Source organism: Agelaius tricolor, unplaced genomic scaffold (genome assembly GCF_023055355.1).
Source record: "Agelaius tricolor isolate 1412-34295 unplaced genomic scaffold, bAgeTri1.0.p SCAF_3, whole genome shotgun sequence".
In the NCBI taxonomy this organism is placed as follows: domain Eukaryota; kingdom Metazoa; phylum Chordata; class Aves; order Passeriformes; family Icteridae; genus Agelaius; species Agelaius tricolor.
In genome coordinates, this window is record NW_027269263.1 from 16,324,184 (window position 1) to 16,343,429 (window position 19,246).

Consider the following 19,246-nt stretch of genomic DNA (forward strand, 5'->3'; position numbering starts at 1 on the left):
GAATATCTCCAGTATGGGAGACTCCACAATATGTCTGGGCAACTGTTCTAGTGTGTGGTCACCTGCACAGTAAAGAAGGTCCTCCTCATGTTCAGGTGGAACTTCCTGTGCATCAGTTTCTACCTCTTGCCTCTTGTCCTGTTGCTTGGTAGCACCAAGAAGAGCCTGGCTCCATCCTCTTGTCATTCTTGCCACTGATGAAATCTCCTCTCAGTCATCTCTTCTCAAAGCTAAACAGGCCTCCAGCTGCCTCAGCCCTTCCTCTTAAAGAGATGATTCAGTTCCTTAATCACGGTTGTTGCCTTCGCTGGACCCGCTCCAGGAGCTCCATATCCGTCTTGTCCTGAGGAGCTCAGAACTGGACACAGCCCTCCAACTGTGCCTCACCAGGGCTAAGCAAAGGAGCAGGACCACCAACCTTGACCTGCTGGCAATGCCCTTCTAAATGCACGCCCCCGTGCCTTTGCCCTTGTTGTGTTTCAGGAGGTTCAGTCCATGTCACGACGATCTCCCAGCGGAGCGCTGCCCCGCTGTCGCGCACGGGCGGCAGCGCCGCTGCTCCTCCCGCCCGGCAGGGGGCGACCCGTCGCCGAGCGCGCGGGCCGCTCCACTTCCGTGTGGGCGGGCGCATGGCGGGGCCCGGCGGCGCGGCGGGGCCGGCCGCGGCCCGGGAGCTGCTGGACGTGAGGCCCCGGCCAGGTGAGTCCGGCACCGGCCTGCAGCCAGCGGGGGCTTGGCTCGGCCCGGTAGCCCGAGGGAGGGGCTCGTCGGGCCGCCGGTGACCCACTGGTGATTGCATCCTGCGTGTGTTGAAGAGCTGCTCTCGCGGGGAGGGGTAATGCGGGGAAATCCACGTTAAGCTACGGGAAGTCGTAACGACGTTTTTATGAGAACAAAGAAAAAAGTTAAAAAGACAGAACGCTGCGCTTTAATTAATGATACCGGGCGGATGGCTTCGTTGGTGGTCATAAGGATAATAAGAATAAATAATGCGGAATTCCCTGGCACCCGTTTGGGTTTTCCGGCGCTGCTGCTGCCCACGGTTAACAGAGGTCATTGGCACCCGGATTTAAACCAGTGCGACGGCACGCCTCAGCTCCCATCTCACCGTGCCTTGCAGAGGGGAATTAGAGGTTGTTTTTCTAATTGCTGTAACTCTAGCTTAATCAAAATTTGTCTCAAAAACAGCTTAAGGAACTTTAGCTTAAACTCAAGGAATGTATGAAAGGTAACCTGCAGGCTGAGACCCCTGGCCTGTGTAGCCCAGTATTTCTTCCAAGAGCAGAAAAAGCTGATGGCAATTATGGAGAACTTGTAAGCTTAAGCATTTCAATACTCATTTGTTTGTTTGCAGGGCTGGAAGACATTTTGCTGATTAATTCAAAATTAAGCAGCAAGAAGGCCACAACTTTACAGACGGTTAAGGTGCCAAGGAGCAATGGTAAGTACGGAGGAGCTTGTCCCTGGTACTGTGTCAAGTGATAGATAACATTTGTGACACAACTTTTGCTTTGGTGCTTTCCTTGAAAAGGGAGAAGCTTTTGTGTTCAGTTTCTGGAGGTGGTAGATCCTCCTCCCATTACAGTTCCATGTCCCACTGGTGAGTCACATAACTGCTGCAAAACTAGATTTTGCAATGCTGGTGTTACAGCTCTAAAGATTGCTCTTTCCCAGTATATTTTTTAGAAGATTTTGGTTTTGGGGCTCTTTTTTAGAAGTAATTTCTCAGTATATTTGTTGTATTAAAGCATTTAATTTAAAAAGGGCTCCTGTCAAATTATTTTATGTTTTGTGATTGATCTGAAATTTAAAAAGATTGTTACATCAAATTCTTTGTTGGATAAAAGTCTCTTCAAAAATGACAGTGTTTCAAAGATAGATTATACCTGTTAGATCTTTGTGGAGCTCACCTGAAATAGTACCTCTTCTTAAAGAAAGAAAACTAGTGTTTGGCTCATCTGCATGTGTGGAGCAGTTTATTTGAAGAAATTGTGGAGGTGAAAATATTGTCTTCCTCCAAGGAAGGGTTATGAGTGTGATTCTCCTAATTCCATTGATTACATTAAAATTCTTGTGAAGTCCCACTGGAGCTGTATAGGATAAGTGCTTTATACTTCAACCTGGAGCTTCCATCTCTCTTCCACCATCTTCATTTCAGAGTTTCTTTTGGTAATTATGTTGACCTTTCATTAGTCTATCATGGCATCTGCTGCAGCTAATTTTTCCATCTTCTTTAAGACCTTCAGTCTATACTTAGTTATTGTAGACAGCTGGAAATTACAGTTGAAATGGAATCTGTTATAAAAGCTCATATCTGAGGTATAGATGTGAAGACTAACGAGCATCTCTTTGACTTTACATATGTATGTATCTTTTCAGTTTTGGACCGAGTACAGAGCTTTTTACCACAGATGGCCCAGGCAAATGATGAGCTCAAAAGAAAAATGGTAACAGCACCTACTCATCAGTTTGATATTGAACATCTAGAGAGTGAAACAGAAGAAGTTATAGAAATGGTAAATATGTTTTCCTATTTTAACATCAATCTAGATGGGATTAAAATAACTCTCTGATCTTAGAATGAGTAATATGATAGATAAAGTGAAGTCTTTACCATCATACTTGAGGAATTTAATCACAGGGGATTAAGTAGTTTAAGACTGGAATAAGACATGCTTTTGAATCTACAACTCTGAATCAAAAGTAAAAAATTGTATTTTAAATGTCATCTAGGTGATTATGTTTAGAAACTGGACAATATAAAGCCTAGTAAGGCATAACAGAAGGCTTTAGTATAAGAGTAATAACTGGCTTTCAGCTCTGCTTTGTTGGCATTTTTAGGAATGACTAGATCTTGGGTTTAGAAAAGTTGTTAGTGTTGTTGTGATCCTTTGTTGCTGCTATTTGTCTGTTTATTTACAGTCACATAAATATTTTATTTCTGTTTTAACTGAAGTGCTGCAGCCACATGCTTATATAAGAAAACTTTATTTTGAAGGTGATATATGTGCATGACCCAGCCAAATGCCTTCTGGCCAAGGAGACCTCAAAATTATGGCTCTCTATATGGATATAGGAGATCTCTTCAAAAGATATTCTGGTGGCTTAAACTGCATGTTATTTTAGCGTAGTTGTAGTGCCCTGAATACTACTACGTTATAAGATATAAACTATATTAATATCTATATCTACATGTGTTTGTATTTTTGTAAAGACCCCTTATACACTAAATGTTTTAATTTGAATTTTTTACTGAAAAGTAGTTTTGTTGCCTGCTGCTTGTTAGTTTAAATACCTGATTTAGACAATCTGAGTTCAGCTATTGACTAAGTTCTTTCTTTGATAGTGATATAAATATGGCCTTAGATTTCCTATAGGCCAGTAATATTGATGAATCTCTTCATGATATTTGTAAAACCCTAGGAAAACCCAAAAGTCTTTTTTATGGTGGTTGTGATTTTCTTATGGTAGCAGGCTGTTTAGTGTGTTTACCTTGTTTTATTCCAGTGATAGAAGTGCTGTAGTGTGTGTGTATATATATGTGTATGTATGTAGTATATATAACATGTAAACCAAGATTTTTTTTTTCAGAATGTGGCTGTAGTTGAACTGAGTGATTCTGATACAGATGAGGAGTCGCTGACTTCAGAAGATGACTCAGAATCTGATGAAGATGACTCTGTAACTGATGAAGTGACAGTAGACAACATTAAGTTTCCTAAACAAAAGGGAGAAAAGGGCAAAATAGAAATTTTGGACAGCAAAGCAAATGAGTAAATCCATTTTATTTTACTTTTAAAAACCCCAAACCAACCAAATAATGTTTTTTCACTTCAAAGAGTTGTCCTTTAAACCACTTTGTTTCCCAGTGTAGCATCTCTCAGGATCCCATGAAATGCTATAGTTTACATGGTGGAGAATTCAGGATCCGCTCATGGCTGGGGAAGGCTGGGTTTCTGAAGAATGAAGTGCAGTTTTATTCATCAAATAACAGGGAAATGCACGTCATAGTAGATTACACCAAGAAAGCAGCTAGAGTAAAGGGGCACTTGAAAGTTGAAAATTCTTGTTCTGTCGCTTTGTTCTTTGTTGAATAAAGATTTTTTTTTATAGGAAGATAGAAGTTTTTGCTTCAGGGACAAGAAAGAGTTAACTAGGAAAAAAGCTTTGTTTTCATATTCTATGTACTGTGAAGTGTTATGTACACTCTCTTCACTATTAAACATGATTTTTAAGTACCCTAGAGGTATGTCTGCATTGCATTAATGGCAGTGACTGCTCAACACTGGAGCCGTGGCTGAGCTCATTTCCAGCTGAACCAGCCGGGGTAAGGACAGCCATGAGCAGAGAGTTCAGCCAAGGATTACTTAGTACTTACCCTGTGTGCCTGCACTGGGCTCCACACCAGCACAGGGAGCTTAGAGGCTCCTCAGGGAAACCTTTGTAGCTGTGGTGCAAACACCCTCCATACTCAAAGGATCAAGGCTGCCTCTGGGGTGTTAAGATGGCTTTAAGCTACACTTCTCATCCCCCGATTTCCCTGCCATGTTTCCAATCTCCATTTTGTTACTGACAGAAGGATGAAAAGGTGAATTTTCTGTTGGCCTGTACTTAAGTTGGTTTGACACAATTGTGAAACCAGAATCAGTGAAAATGTGTCCCATTTTATTTACCTCAGATTGATCAAATACAATGGTTTGGGCTATTACATTTACTTCATAGATCAGTCTGCATTTCAGAAGAATCTGTCATGCTCCTGGATGTCATTGTTTCTTAAAGGAACATTGTATTTTCTACACCATTAAAGTAAAGTTTTCTATACTGTATTTGCTCAAATATTAAACTTAATGTCATGACTTGAAATCTGCAGTTATCTATAGAATTTATTTTGAATCCTGTACTTAAAGTTCTACTTTTAATACCTGTTTCTGTAGTATTTGTGGTAAGAAATAACAGAGATTCTAGTCTTTCTTTTACAATGTGGCTTAAATATAAGATGTTTTACTGATTAAACCACGGAATATTTTAGTGAAGGGGAAGGATGGGGATCAAAGAATCAGACTGCTACCTTTAATAGCAGCCCACAGATAAATGAACTTCGGGTGTTTTTGCATTCTAAGAGCAAGGAGTCTTAAAAGGCTTAGTTAAATAAGGTCTCAATCTATAGAAAATTTCTTCCAAACTGAAAAAAGTCTGAAAACCAACATCTGATCTTGGTCATTTAACAAGGCATTTTCCCAGAGATTAAAAAGAACTCAAAAGTGTGAAATACAAAGTAATAATCATACAGTATGAAACAGTGATTACAGTCCATGTGCACAGACACAAAATGTGATTTTAATCCATTAATGTAACCACCTTTCAGACTGCAGGCAGATCACACATTCTGTATCAACAAAAAGGTAGAAAATATTTTCAGTAACTTTAGCTTGATATGCATAGTTTAACACCAATATTGAACTCTGTATGTACTATACAAAGATCATAGTAAGTGCACTTCCTTGCATTGATTTACTTCTTATGGCACAAAGATTTTCTGTACTGCTGAAAAGTCACCAGAGCAGAGCGTTTCATTGCTACCATAAAACCTGAACTGGTTTATAGCAAAAATGGCATAATCAGTATATTCTAGTTCAACTTTGGAAGCCTAATGACTAAGGATTTAAAATGATCATGTAAACATTATGTCACAGAAATATGAAGTAGGTGTGCGAGAACTTATTCTTCAGTTCTATTTAAAAAACAGAAACTGAACCATATTCTTGGGGGGGGGGGTTGGTGGGGGGAGGATGGGGGGAAATTGTGCTACCAGCTGTTGCTGCTACATAATTTAAATAACTTCAGGGTGATTTCCAAAAGCCATTGTCTGTCAGACTAAAATCTGGACCTAATTTGTAGAAACTTATCCATGGAATGAGTATTTGTTTTTTTGGTTGTAGCACTGCAGACAGCATATCCTAGGTGTGGTATCAAGCGCTTCATGTGGTAATCAAGATTCAAACTCTGCTTCCCAAGTGAAGTTGTTACTTTAATATTCTACAGTGATGGCTTTGGTTCTGAGATATTCATGAAGAGCTTCTTCACCTGTACAAGCAGAATATTCACCTGTTAGAACAGCAGCTAAATGAATTATGTCAGACTGTAATTTTTATTATGGAAAAATTTGAAACACTGTAGCCAATATTTGAGTCCTTAAGGAACAATGAAAACTAATTACCTTCCCACTGTGATTTACAAGCCTGGTTTGACAAGGGGCTAGACCCAACAGATGTGGAAGAAAAAGGAACTGGACTTTACAAGCAGCTCCCCAAGCAGCAGCAATCTTTAGATGGCCACTGGGGACTCATAGCTGTATTTATGAACTTTGCTTCTCCTCTATTAAAGGTCAGGGATAGAGAAGCTGTGTGAAAATCAGTAATCTTTTTTTCCCTGACATCATCACTCATTTTGTTTTCAGGAAATGTCTTTGAAGATTCCAAAAGCAAAAATCTGTTGTGTGAATGAAATTTGATTTTCCTTTTTTCTCTGCCCTGAAGCTTGATCTGTCCAGACTTGCAAAGCTTCTTTGACAGAGTGGACTTCACTTTTCTAGAAAGTTATTTTGAAAAGAGAGTGTTTTTTAATGCATCTTTTTCTGAGTCTGTTGACAAATTTTGGTGACATTTTAAGCTATAAAAAGTTTCCCATGCTCTTACCTAGAGGAGAAACCTAAATTAGCATTCTCTCTGAAGGAACTAATATTTTGGCCAATACCATTGTTACTTGACAGCCTTTTGTAGCCTGTACAGAGCTCTAAAAGCTGTAATTTATTTGTTTGCTCTCAGAGCAGTTGGAGAGGAATATTCTGTGTTATTTAACAAATGTACAGGAAATGATGAATGGGAGGTATTGAAGTGGGAATATTTAGGGAGGGAGAGGAATTGGGATTGTAATTCTTTCATTGATTAGGACTCTGAGACAATAAATGAGGGAAGGGGACAACTTACCTAAATCTTTCCCAAAGCCAGACAGTTTAAATCCACCAAATGGCGCTGCCACATCAGTTTTGTTGTAAGTGTTAATAAAAACTGTCCCAGCTTCTAGCTTTTCACTGATGTAGAGAGCTTTGTTTATGTCTTTTGTGAAAACTCCTGAAGCTAAGCCATATTCTGTGGCATTTGCCCGTTGCAATACTCCATCGACATCCCTGTGGGGGAAATAAATTATTTAATTGCAACTAGGTAAAATAAACAAGTGTTAGCAGCCTTCTACCTTCAATGTCATTGAAACAACTTTTCCCATGGCCTTTCTTCTCCAGCGAGCTTTTTAAAAGATGACTTATTAAGGACAGATCTGTGTGTCAATCTGACAGATCCATGGCAGTTCACACCCTTGTTTCAAGGTCATGAAGCTCGTAACTTCACTTTTCAAAGGTTAATATCTACACTGAGAAATGCCTTGGGAAATGTTGCTACTGTACAACTTGGGAATTAGAGCAATACAAAAACGCCTGGTAAAGCAGATGATGAATCAGTTTGCTAAAATTGTGTCCAGGTTTACAAGTTAATGCAGAATAAAAGCTGGAATTTAAGCTGCTATCAAGACATAACTTTTCAGACTATTTCCAGAGTGCTATTTTCTATCTGCATCTCATCTCCATACAGCTTCAAAAATCAATAGTAGTTTAAAACTTTAAAAAATTCAATGCAGTTCCTTAAGACTACAGAATTTATGGATGTGAAAGGTTATCTACATGGCCGATTCTTAACTTTATTATCAAACTGCAGAAGATGAAACCTGATGGAAATATTTATGTGAAGTTTCTATGTAGTGTTTTAATCTCATCTGTATGCTAAATAATTCTTATGATCCAGAATGAGAGAGATTAGAAAATACAGTTTACAAAATATATAGAGGAATTTTCATTTGCAACAGTAATGTGCCAGTGTTACACAATACACAACACTGCAGTCTTCTATAACAGGAAAAATAAGTAATTCCACTGGGAAAAATACACATTTTGTAATTTTATCAAGCTGTTGCAATTACCACTCAAACTTCACTAAAACGTTTCACTAAATACTAGGTATTCAGATTGGTCTAACAAGATTTTACAAACTACTGTGTATGCTGTTACTTCTTCACTTTGGGTGAAAATACAGTAACCAGACAAGAACATACCCATTTTTAAATTTAGAGATGACCATCACAGGACCAAAGGATTCTTCCTGGGCAATATACATATGGTCTTCAACATCTGTGAATACAGTGGGTTCCATGAAGAAACCTAAAGAGAGGATAGAGCATGGTTTTGAGCATGGTAAAAGTGCTTAAGGGTTTGCTGTTGTCCAGGCCATTTCTGTCCCATGCTTTGAGGTCGTAAATAACTTGCAACTTGAAACAGAAAATAATTACGAATGAAGTATGAATGGAAATGCATGCACTTCAAGAGAAATAGCAGACAAAAGGGTAAAAGAACAGCCTCTACATCAGTGATAATGTGTGCTGTTCCCTGCCAGGCTGGGAGGTCTGTGTGCCACAGCCCAGGTGACTTCTTGGGGGAAGACCCTGTTATCTGACAGCAGGAAGACTAGGTTACAGCAAATCACAGAGGCCACTGTTTTTCTTGCTACCCGACAAGAAGATGGATTGTAAGATCTAAATAAAGATCTCATACTTTATTTGCACAGCTTCTCATAATATGAGATTTGAAAGCTCTGTAGTATCATGGGCTTACCTGGTACTGTTCCCACAATACTGCAACTCCACAAAATACAGCTGAGACAATCGTGACCGCTCTTGTATAAAGTGTAAAAGTTCTAAATATCTCTGGAAAGCCTTTTACCTGGTCTACGTACTTGTCTTCCTCCATACACTAGAGTGGCTCCTTCTTTTACTCCAGTTTCACAGTATTGCAGCAGCTTTTCCAAATGTGCCTTGTGATTTTGTGGACCATGATCTGTAGATCTGTCAAGTGGGTCGCCAATTTTCATCTTTTTTATTTCTTCAACCTATGGGTTACCCAATTAAAATGAAGTTACATAACACAGCAATATTGTTAAAGTGACCAGAAATTAGGAATGCTGTCTTTGGTGCTAGGAAGATGGAATCTAAGAAAATACTGGATTCCTAGATATAATGCTTTTCCCTTTTTATAATTAGGCTTTGTCTTTTGTTTCATAATCTCTAATAACTTCCTAAAGTTTTTGATGCTTTGTTCATGTGTGTATTATCTTCTGCTATTAAGATAGGCATGTAAAATGTTAACTTTTACCAGTGGTAAATGACTTAGGACAGACATTTCCTGTTCTTAAGCAAAATAAATGAATTCTCCAGTGCCACAACATGGGGACTTTTGCATTTTTTAATAGCGACCTTTGTATTATTCTAGCTATGCTTCCTATATTCCTTTTTTTGACTTTACAGAAGCCTTCTTCAATCACATTGACCTGAGTTCAGTAATTATTTGTAATCTTATTTTCCTAGTCAAATATGAATTTTCACTGAAGGTACAATATCTATTTAACTGCCACTTATCTATGTATTACTGGTACAAATATCTCCCTTCAATGCTTCCTTTTAACCATGTAAGAGGTCCCTGAGAAGCATCACTGTCTATCATAAGCAATAATGAGAAAATGGGTCATTGAAAATAAGAAACACAAGTGTGTATAAAACTAGTGGATCCTTCTGCCACAGTAAAACATATGCTTAAACTTTAGTCCTTGAATATCTTACCACTTTTCTAACAAACTCATCATGAATTGATTCTTCCACAAACAGCCTGCCAGCTGCAATGCAGTTTTCTCCTTTGTTGAAATACACTGCTCCCATACCCTGATCAGGAAAAAACCATAAATATTTATATGCATTTTGTTCAGTCTCCATTCTGTTCCCTTAGGTTGTATGCAGTGTTTGTGACCCCAGAGGTTTAATGCTTTATGTTAAAGGATATTACCAATGCAACATCTTATTTATGAACTTTGAACACAATATGGCTGGTAGGGAAGGTGAATTATTATGATTGATAATTGATGCATGATTGATTGATTGATTGATTGATCGATTGATGAACTAAAAGCTATATGGCAATACAGAGCTCAATTCTTTGTTTTGTTGTAATTGATAATGTATATTTCTTGTAGTATTGCCTTTTTGGGGCAGCATGGACAGTTAAATTGTGCTAGCATAAAGAAATATGACTGTTTTCTAACAGATCTCAAGGTTTTTCATGTAAAGGATCCCTGGTATTTTTTTTGTCAAGTCAAAAAAAATATGGCAGTACTGTGAGGATGTACACAAAGACTTTGAATAAATTTTACTTCAAAGTAACATTACCATTTTTACAGCTCTGTCAAGTTCACAGTCACTGAATATGATCAATGGTGATTTGCCACCAAGTTCCAGAGAAACTTTCTTCAGGTTAGCAGCTGCACTGTAAAAAATAAAAATAGTAATATAAACCCAAAATAGTAATATAAACCCGATTTTTAATATATTTTTCAATTATTTCCTTTGAATCATAACTAGTGAAAATGTATAAACCTCTACTGTCCAGTAGTGACTTAACAGAATTCTACATAGGGGTAAACAACCATATACAGTTATGCTTTTTCATTACTGCTACATGCACAGCATATCTAGTAAGGTACTTCAGAACCAGACTAAGTAGGGTTTATTTATGATTCATTTGCTGAGAGTACCTCTTCATGATCTGTTTACCAGTTGGTGTTGAACCAGTGAATCCGACTTTGCGAACATCTGGATGTTCAGAGAGGTGCTGTCCCACTAAGCCACCTATCAGAGTGAGGAAAGCAGTGTAACTGGATGGTACACGGACAATTTTTACTATTCCAGCAGCAGCACTGGAGCTGCTGAGAAGGAGCTTACACCACAATCAAATATAGTATCACATTTCTATTTATATTTGCAACTTTATTCCTATGACTATGAATAAGCTTCACAATTAAGTGAACATGTTTCTCTGTAATACATTCTTTTCCAGAGTGTTTATGTCAATTGTGTGAAATTGTAAAGGGTGTAGGCTGACAGCTCCTACCACTAACTAAAGCCAGATTTTTCCAATTCTCTTCTGGAAACATATGAAATCACTGCATGAAAAGATGCAAGCCTAGTACCTGTGAAAAGACCTATGTAATAGAGCTTCAAAAAGGTGAAGAATTTCACCAGTTTTAGCATGACCTCTCCCAGAAAAATAATGAGTTCAAGTTTTACCTGAACCAGGCAGAATATTTATAACGCCCTTAGGAAATCCAGCTTTAGCTGAGAGTTCTGCAAACTTCAAGGAAGTCAGAGGTGTGACCTAAGTAGAAACATTTAGATTAGGTCTCCTGTCTTAATCAAATGCATGATGATACCTTTTACATTCAATGCATCTTAGTTTTGATACAATATTCACCTGTATTGGCATATTAGAAGTGATGGTTTACGGAAAATAATTAATTCTTGAAAATGAGATTAGCACCAGAGCAGAATTGGAGTCAATCAATACTTTTATCACCATGGCAGTTTGTATTATTACAAATGCACTTTCAAATATATGACACAGTCAACATATGACAGATCAATCTGTGAGTGAAATCTGCTATATTGCCTAAATCATTCTGCCTGAATAGGGGCATCTGGGCCATCTGTATATTTCTTTTTGTTCTTACCTGAGCTGGTTTGAGTACAAGGGTGTTACCTGCAGCCAAGCATGCTGCGCTCTTCCATGCAAGCATCATCAGTGGGTAATTCCAGGGGATAATAATTGCACAGACACTTCAGGTAGAGAAAAACAGGGAAAGATTACATATTTGATGGCAGCTTTTCAATGGCTTTTCTTCATGTCAAATCTGTCACTAAGAAGAAAAAGTGACACTCACCCGATTGGTTCTTTCTTGGTGAATGTTAGATTATGGTTTGGCCGGGCCTGGTTAATTGGAATTGTAGCACCCTAAAAGACGAAGGAGGGACAAATCTTCATATTGATTTATAACTTTTATTACAAATATATTTGCCATGTAAGTATGTTTCAGAAAGCTACAGAGTAGGCTTCAAAACCACAAGCATTTTTGCATGAGGGAAAGGGGCACAGATGCTTCTACTGTATGATTTCCTATTGTAGATATTGTAATCAAGTCCTGATTGTCAGCTGGGTGAAATAACAGCACAGATTAAAAAAAAGTATGGGAGAACATAAATCAAGGGTCTGATGAACAAAAAAAAAAGCTGGATGATATTCTTGATTGGTCTCAAAGATACTGGAAGAAATGTTCTTGAACGTGTGCCACACGTTCTGCCATCAAGCAAACTCACCAGCCTTGGTCAGACTGCAGCAAAGCTCAAGTCTCTGCACTTACCTGCTTAATAAGCACAGTGACATTTTGCTTCATGAATAACCAAGAGCTGACCAAGCAAGTATATCCACTGTGACACCTCAGCTGATTTTTTCACTATTTAGAGCCACAGTCTAAATCCATATTCTCCAGATGGAGGTGGACTTTCCTTTTGTATTGACAGAGAGACCCATTCTAGGTAAAATTCTAATTTTGCTTTAGTTTTTGATTCCTCAGTAAATTTTTCTAATTTACTAATTTTTGGCACTGTTTCAGAAGAATAACAACAAAAAAGAAGTGTAGAGAAGCACTGCCATTGATCATTTCCTGTATATATTCACTTGCCTGAATTTTGTCACACCATCCAGCAAAGTATCTGAATGTTTGCACAGACATTCCAATATGAGTCTTCAGAGCTAAAGTGTAGACAGCTCCTGAGTCAATAGACTCTATTGTCGCTAACTCCTCTTGATGTTCTTCCATCAGATCTGCAAGTCTTTAATAAAAATGTTAAAAATCTGCATTATAGGAAATGACATCTAAAATTATATTAGGTGTGGCAGAGAAGCATAATCAAAATAGCATTGCCACTAAATTTGGAGGTGGAGGCACAGCTCCTTAATATCAGTGAAGGATTGAACAATTGCCCATTACTCTGCAAATGTCTTCACATTGGCTGTAGTAGAGACTGAATGAAAACATGAACTGTGCAAACTCACTTAAGGTGTAAGTAAGACCGTAGTAAGTATTACTAAATTGATAATAACTATCAGTGTCTCAAAAATACATCTGCACAGATTGATACCTGTACTTATGAGGCACTACTGTTAGTTTAGTGTCCCCTGTTCAGGTCTGTTTGCATCAAAGAATTTTCACATTCAGTCCTCCACATTGTCTCACATGCATTAATGTTTTTCTTCAACTTCCCTCTGTGATTTGGTACTCAGATATATAATCAGTGCTCCCACATAATTTTAAGAGCTTAAGAAAAGTGCATTTTTGATCCTGTAAAGAGTATTCAAAACTGGGTGTGAAACTTGTGAAATTTTTCCATTATGTAAATTCTGACCATTTAAAGCATTTGCATAGATGTGGGAAAATGTTCTTTTAGTACCTCTTTTAAGTGTATCTTGGAGACCCAGATACAGGTCACGGCGTTGGCAGTGTTGTGTAAGAGAATGGATTTGGGCATGTGAGGGACAAAGGAGAAGGTTTCATATAAAGTGTGCTTAATATTTTCTATTAATGATTCCTTAAGACAAAGCAGCAGAGCTAGGAGCTTTAATGGCACACACATTCTCTTTGGTTCAGCACTCAAAATCTCCAGTTTGAACAGAGGCCTGAGAACAAGGGGCCTTATTTCAATTAAGGTGGTCCAGAGATAGCTTTTATCCACTGGGAATGGTTTGCAACATAAACACTCTGGTGTTTTATCCTAAAGAATGAGTTCCCTAAGCAAAGCTTTTAATCCAGGGATAACCAGCCCAGTGTAAGGGAACTGTATTTTTCTATACCTAATATAGCTATTCTTGCAAATCTTCCAAGTCTAAAACAGAGCAGGAGTTTTCACACCTTAAAATTTTCTCTTTAGGTCAGAGTTAACTTTGTCTCTCAAGTACTCTACATTCCTGATACAAATTAAACACAAGTTTATGCATGCCTTGAATATGTGCACACTTGTGAAAAACATAAGTATTTAATGTTCAGCTCTGACTTGCCCATTTTCTCTTGTGATGACTACTAACTTTGCAAGAGTCCTGCAGGCATTTTTCCATGGCCTGGTCACATAGTTAATAATAATGTTTTGCTTTGCTTTCATTCTTTTTTGCTAAGATTCCTGCAATGTCTTATAAAACATGTGGCATTTTTTCAGGAGAAGCAACCTGAAAAAGTAGCTTCTTTACTCATATCTGCTCATTCATTTGCATGTTTAGACCTGAAAAAGCATTGAAAGCTTTTTATATAGCCCACAAAAGAGGTTTTCTTTATAGGGAAGCTCTGATGCTTCTAGTCACCTGAAGTTTGCAAGACAGTGTTCTCCCTCTGCTTTGGAAGAAGCATCGTACTGCATATGGAGAATCTATAATACTTGGGGTTTTATTAGCTGCCTCCTGTGTCATGCTCACACTATCTAATCAGCATTGCCATCTTTCTAAGATCACCTCTACCCCTTCAAGAATCAAAGCTCACCATTAAAATAGCATTAATTCAACAAAACCTCTGCTTATCTTCTGAACCAACAGCAACACGGCCAAAAATAAGAACCAGGCATTAACTAGACACAGTGAGACAGATACAAAAAAGAGATAGAAGTATCTCAGGTAAATGTTTGAATTAGCTTAGAAAATTCCTGCACAGGACAGTTCTTTCTCTGCAGACCATAACACATCTCCTACAGTGGCTCTTTAGCCAGCTGCTGGCATGTGATCCTGGAAAAATCTAGCATCAGTTACAGTCTACTTCAAAATTAGTGGCAATGAAGGTGTATATTTACTGTATGGAGTGCACATGCAGGCAGGCTTAGCAAGGTCAAATGTCTGCCTACCTAACTCACACAGACGGTTTTTAAAGCTTAGCCTCACTTATATGGAAGGATGGGGGTTTACAAGGGAATTCTCAATCTTTGCAATGAAACTCATGTAGATGAAATGAAGACATCAAGTATTTAAAATATATTTTGCTCAAATTCTTTGCTTCCATTCATAAATAATAATGAAAGGTTGGCAGCAGTGAGAGACCACAAGTTCTTCTTTGACACAAGAAAGGTTGGCAGGCTAAGAGCTGAGGCTGCTGCACTGAAATCAATCAGGGGGTGAAAAGATGGCTAGTCTGGATCCTCTGACAGTGGAGTTATGAACATCCATCACCTTCAGAAAATGTATACAACAATTCTTCAGAGAAACAAAACAAGATTTGAGGAAATGAAACAAATGCAAGCTGTCTTGTACATACCTGTACATGAGTCGCCCTCTTTCCCTCGCATTCATCCTCCCCCATTCACCATTTTCAAAAGCCTCCTTCGCTGCTGCCACTGCCTTGTCAACATCAGCCACAGAGGCAGAAGATACACTGGCTATTACCTGTGCAAAGGTAGCATTGTGTTAGCTCAAAAAGAAATATTGGGATACAGAATGTTACTCCTTCCTCCCAAACTTCTACACTGGGTATAAGCAAATACTTAATATCCTCATCTGTGGCAGTTGTCATGGGCAAGCCACGTGGGCTGCAAAAGGTTTAGACACAATTGAGGTGGCAGAATTTGGAGGACACTGCAGGGAGACAGATTCCTTAATCTTTCTTTTTCTTCAAAGTAAGGTGCATTGTCCTGTAGCCACGTTTCTCCTCACAGAGAAGAGCAAGACACACCTTCCCAAGGATATTTTCTGGGAATTGTAGCGAGGAACCTCAGAGAAAGAAGAAACAATTCTTATCTCATTTGCTGCGCCTGTGTTTGTGCGAAAGTAGAATGCAATATGGAGATTGTTTACTCAAAGTGATGGTGTTTTGTTTCATTGGCCTATCAGGGCCAAGTGCATGTCCAGACTGTCAGTCAGCAGACAGGGACAAGATTCTGTTCAGTTGAGTTGAGTGCTGGTGCAGATTCAGTTTAGATGTAATATAGTATAATAAAGTAATTAATTAGCCTTCTGATATCAATGGAGTCCTCCTTGTCATTTCTTCCCTTCATCAGGGTTGCCCTGCTTATACTATATTGTCCCACTGGATCTCACCCTCTCTTTCCATATATAAAACCAATGTGGTATTGATTTTACACTTCCAACAAAAGCTGAAAGTCTTTTTGTGTGGTATCACAATCTAATATCTCAACATGCTAAAACAACTCCCACATGTTCCATTTCTAAGGAATGGAGCTTCTGTTATCATAAACCACCATAAACACACAGTAGTTTATGATGATTGTGTTCTAAATACACACATTTTAAATCCTAACACAGAATGGTTTTGACTTTCATTCCATTCTATAATGAGTTTCAGGAAAAGTATCAGAGTCTGACCTCTAATAATAGTGAAATTTTTGTCATTGATTTCAGGAGACTTCATTTATTTCAGAATTAAATGGCAACTACATGCACATCAGAATCACTTCTCTTATATATAATTCACTGTTATGATTTGCTCAACCAATATTGGGTAGTTCAGGACTAAAGAGCAAAAGTATGTATTTTCCTATTGAAAAGTTATTTTTCTTACTGGGAATTTAAAGGGACATTTTAGTGTCAAAATTACCCTAAGGTATCAGATTTATTAAAAAAGTGAAAAAAGAAAGAAGTTGATTACCAACAGAAATATACCAAATATCCTAAAAACATCCTAAAAGAAACACTTCTTCAGCAAATAAACTCCATCAATTTCTGTTTGCAAAGCTAAACAAGAATGAAATCAAGGTAAAATATTCAGCTGGGTGTGAAAAGTGATGTAATAATTGAAGTAGAAGTAGGTTATTTTTGCTTTGCTGCTTGACTCAAATGGGAAAAATTGAAGAATACACTAAATGTAAAGTAAACTGAAATTTGAAATTATTTCAGGAGGTTGTTTAATTTATTATACTTTAAATTTAAAGTTTTAAAATTTAAGTTTTAGAATTAGCAATATTCAGGTGATGCTTCAGCTTTCTAATAGGCAATACCAATAAAATAAACTGGTATTAATCATATTTAGAAATTACTTACTGATCCATCTGCTGGATTTATAGTGTCATATGTTTTTCCATCATCAGCATCTATAAATTTCCCATTTATGAAACATTGGTATGGCATATTCACAGTCATGTTGTTCATATTTTTTGAAACCTGGGTGAAATAAAAACCAAATTATTTTAAAATTATAATAACTAAAATTTTAATGTAGCTTAACAAGCTTTTGATATCTGCAGCCAATATCCAGACACGTTTTAGCCTATATATGTGGCTGTTAGAAGTAAAATGTAATGGAAACCAGATACAAATATATATATACAAATATAGAAGTTTGTATAACCAAGTAGTTTGCTTTCCTACTGCATCAAGCAGTCTAATAAAATGCATTGTCTGCCCTCCCCTAAAACCCAGGAAAGATTAAGCAATGATGCAAAATTAAAGGCCTTACATAATCAATGACTAACTCTTCTTCTTTGTCTTCTCCTCTGAGTCTTCTGACAGCCATCTGAATAAAGTCTGCAAACTTAGTGGCCATATACACATCTTCATTCTGTAGCTGCAGTCCACAATGTTTCTGTTTGATCTCTTCTAGCATTCTAAAGATTTTGAAGAAGGAGTAAGTTTAATTAAAAATTAAAGAATTCTCCAGATAATTGAATCATTAGAAGGGCAAAAGGGATCAAAACTGGGCCTCAGTTTGCATACATGTGAATATGTGTGTGTGTTTCTCTGACAAAGGCACAGAAATGGTGCACTTTCCTGAAATCTGTTGGTTTAATTGTGGATGCTATGAAAAAGAAAATGTCATTTCTGGAATACTCTCAATAAAACTTGTGAAAATCAGTTACTAGAAAATATTGATATGCCATTGGAAAATAATATTTGTGACTACTCCAACCAAAATATGGAGGACTTTGAGCTTGGTAGGTAACCAGCACAATAATCAGTTTGTTTAAAAATGCTGGTTTTATGTTATGGTCTGTGCTGCAAAAAGAAGGCAAACAAGGTGACCCAAGCCATGACAAACTCAGTGCATCTTTAAGCATGGGCTCAATTCTTTCTGTGAAAGGTTTCTCTTTCCCTCTGGGAAGGTCTTTGCTCAGGTTCCCAGTCAGTCCCCTGGTCTGGAGATACCTGTGGCTGCACACAGACAGGTTTGAGCATCACCATGCTCCCCTGGGCGTGATGTTCCTGAAGTTTAGGGGAATTTTCCTTCAGTAGAAAGAGTAGGATTACAGCAATATCTCATAACTTAGGGAGAAGAACTGCACATGCTTCCAAGGTAAGAAAGGGAATATTAAGGTTATTGGAAAACATAGAGGGATTAGGTTTTTTAACACCACTGATTTAAATGCACCATGACAACTTTTTTCATTAACTTTGGCTTTGCAATTTTCTTATTTTGAATATTCCTACCTGACAACATGCATAGACGATGCACCAGATTTGAAGAAGTCTGTGGAGTCCTCAATCACAGCAACATTGCTTAAAATTCTCTTCCAAATAGCCTAATAATACAGAGGCAATAATGAATAATCATCTAATAGCAGAAAGTATTTATCCAACTGTATTTTCCACAGTATTAGTACTTACAACATATATTATTTCAAAGGTTTCTAAAACATGAAGTTATTTTAAGAGGGTCTAAAACAGTCTAGAGACATGATGTCAGACAAGAAATTTTTCAGTACAATTAGATGATCAAAATATAGTATTTTGTCCATGGTAATTTTACCCAGTCAGGCAAGAAACCTGAATGGTGTAATGCTAAAACTTTTCAGGCCCATTTTTAAAAGATGCTTTATCCTCCAAATAATAAGTTCCTATTGCATTACAGAATGTGTCATCAGTATAGGCAAGGACAGCCTGGGGCACTTTATGAATGGATTGATGGTATTTCAGGCACCTGGCCAAGCCTGAGAAGTAGTTTAAGCTGCATGCATGAGATGGAGAAATAAACAGTTCAATAACTGGTAATGTAATATTTCAATAAATTATAACTGAGTTTCACAGTTAGCAGGCAGTGTCATCAACTGATCAGTTCATGCTTCTTTTCATAATTTTCTCAGTCTTTCAATAGCTTCAGGCAGCATTTAGGTTGCTGGCAAGCAGGTTCAAGGTAATCTTGAATCAGAGGTTTAAAATATTAGTACATGAAGCTGCCTGACCTGTGCCAAAAGTTAATAACCCTGCTGCAGAATCAGCACAAGGGAAGACATCTATGATTCATTTGCTCCGGCACAAAACTTTAATGATAAATGTGGCTTTCAG

At 37.7% G+C, this 19,246-nt stretch overlaps 2 protein-coding genes across 3 annotated transcripts in view; one reads left to right on the forward strand and one right to left on the reverse strand.

Annotated features, from left to right (window-relative positions):
• The first annotated feature begins 554 nt into the window (after positions 1 to 554).
• Positions 555 to 4,243, forward strand: NOPCHAP1 (NOP protein chaperone 1). Of its 2 annotated transcripts, none has more exons than XM_071422670.1 (4): positions 555 to 699; positions 1,355 to 1,441; positions 2,380 to 2,516; positions 3,592 to 4,243. In XM_071422670.1, exons 1-4 carry the CDS (start codon positions 630 to 632, stop codon positions 3,775 to 3,777), a joined length of 480 nt encoding a protein of 159 aa, XP_071278771.1. In that variant the 5' UTR covers positions 555 to 629; the 3' UTR covers positions 3,778 to 4,243. The 2 variants fall into 2 exon arrangements, with proteins under 2 accessions (XP_071278771.1, XP_071278770.1); XM_071422669.1 differs by lacking the exon at positions 555 to 699 and adding an exon at positions 903 to 1,133.
• Positions 4,244 to 4,644: 401 nt separating this feature from the next.
• Positions 4,645 to 19,246, reverse strand: part of ALDH1L2 (aldehyde dehydrogenase 1 family member L2) — a 29,949-nt gene continuing 15,347 nt past the window's right edge. Inside the window, 15 exon segments of the mRNA XM_071422667.1 lie at positions 4,645 to 6,084; positions 6,987 to 7,186; positions 8,161 to 8,266; positions 8,825 to 8,990; positions 9,718 to 9,816; positions 10,318 to 10,414; positions 10,683 to 10,776; positions 11,215 to 11,302; positions 11,655 to 11,760; positions 11,865 to 11,935; positions 12,663 to 12,813; positions 15,270 to 15,397; positions 17,009 to 17,128; positions 17,424 to 17,571; positions 18,392 to 18,483. Of these exon segments, the coding sequence (XP_071278768.1) occupies positions 6,029 to 6,084; positions 6,987 to 7,186; positions 8,161 to 8,266; positions 8,825 to 8,990; positions 9,718 to 9,816; positions 10,318 to 10,414; positions 10,683 to 10,776; positions 11,215 to 11,302; positions 11,655 to 11,760; positions 11,865 to 11,935; positions 12,663 to 12,813; positions 15,270 to 15,397; positions 17,009 to 17,128; positions 17,424 to 17,571; positions 18,392 to 18,483 (1,722 nt within the window). The 3' untranslated portion in view covers positions 4,645 to 6,028.

Excerpts from the sequence above, each read along its gene's own strand:
- NOPCHAP1 (XM_071422669.1), top strand. The coding sequence starts at position 950 with ATGGCTTCGTTGGTGGTCATAAGGATAATAAGAATAAATAATGCGGAA. Across the intron at positions 1,134-1,354 it reads CTTGCAGAGGGGAATTAGAG|GGCTGGAAGACATTTTGCTG; the intron begins GTTGTTTTTCTA and ends GTTTGTTTGCAG. Across the intron at positions 1,442-2,379 it reads TAAGGTGCCAAGGAGCAATG|TTTTGGACCGAGTACAGAGC; the intron begins GTAAGTACGGAG and ends GTATCTTTTCAG.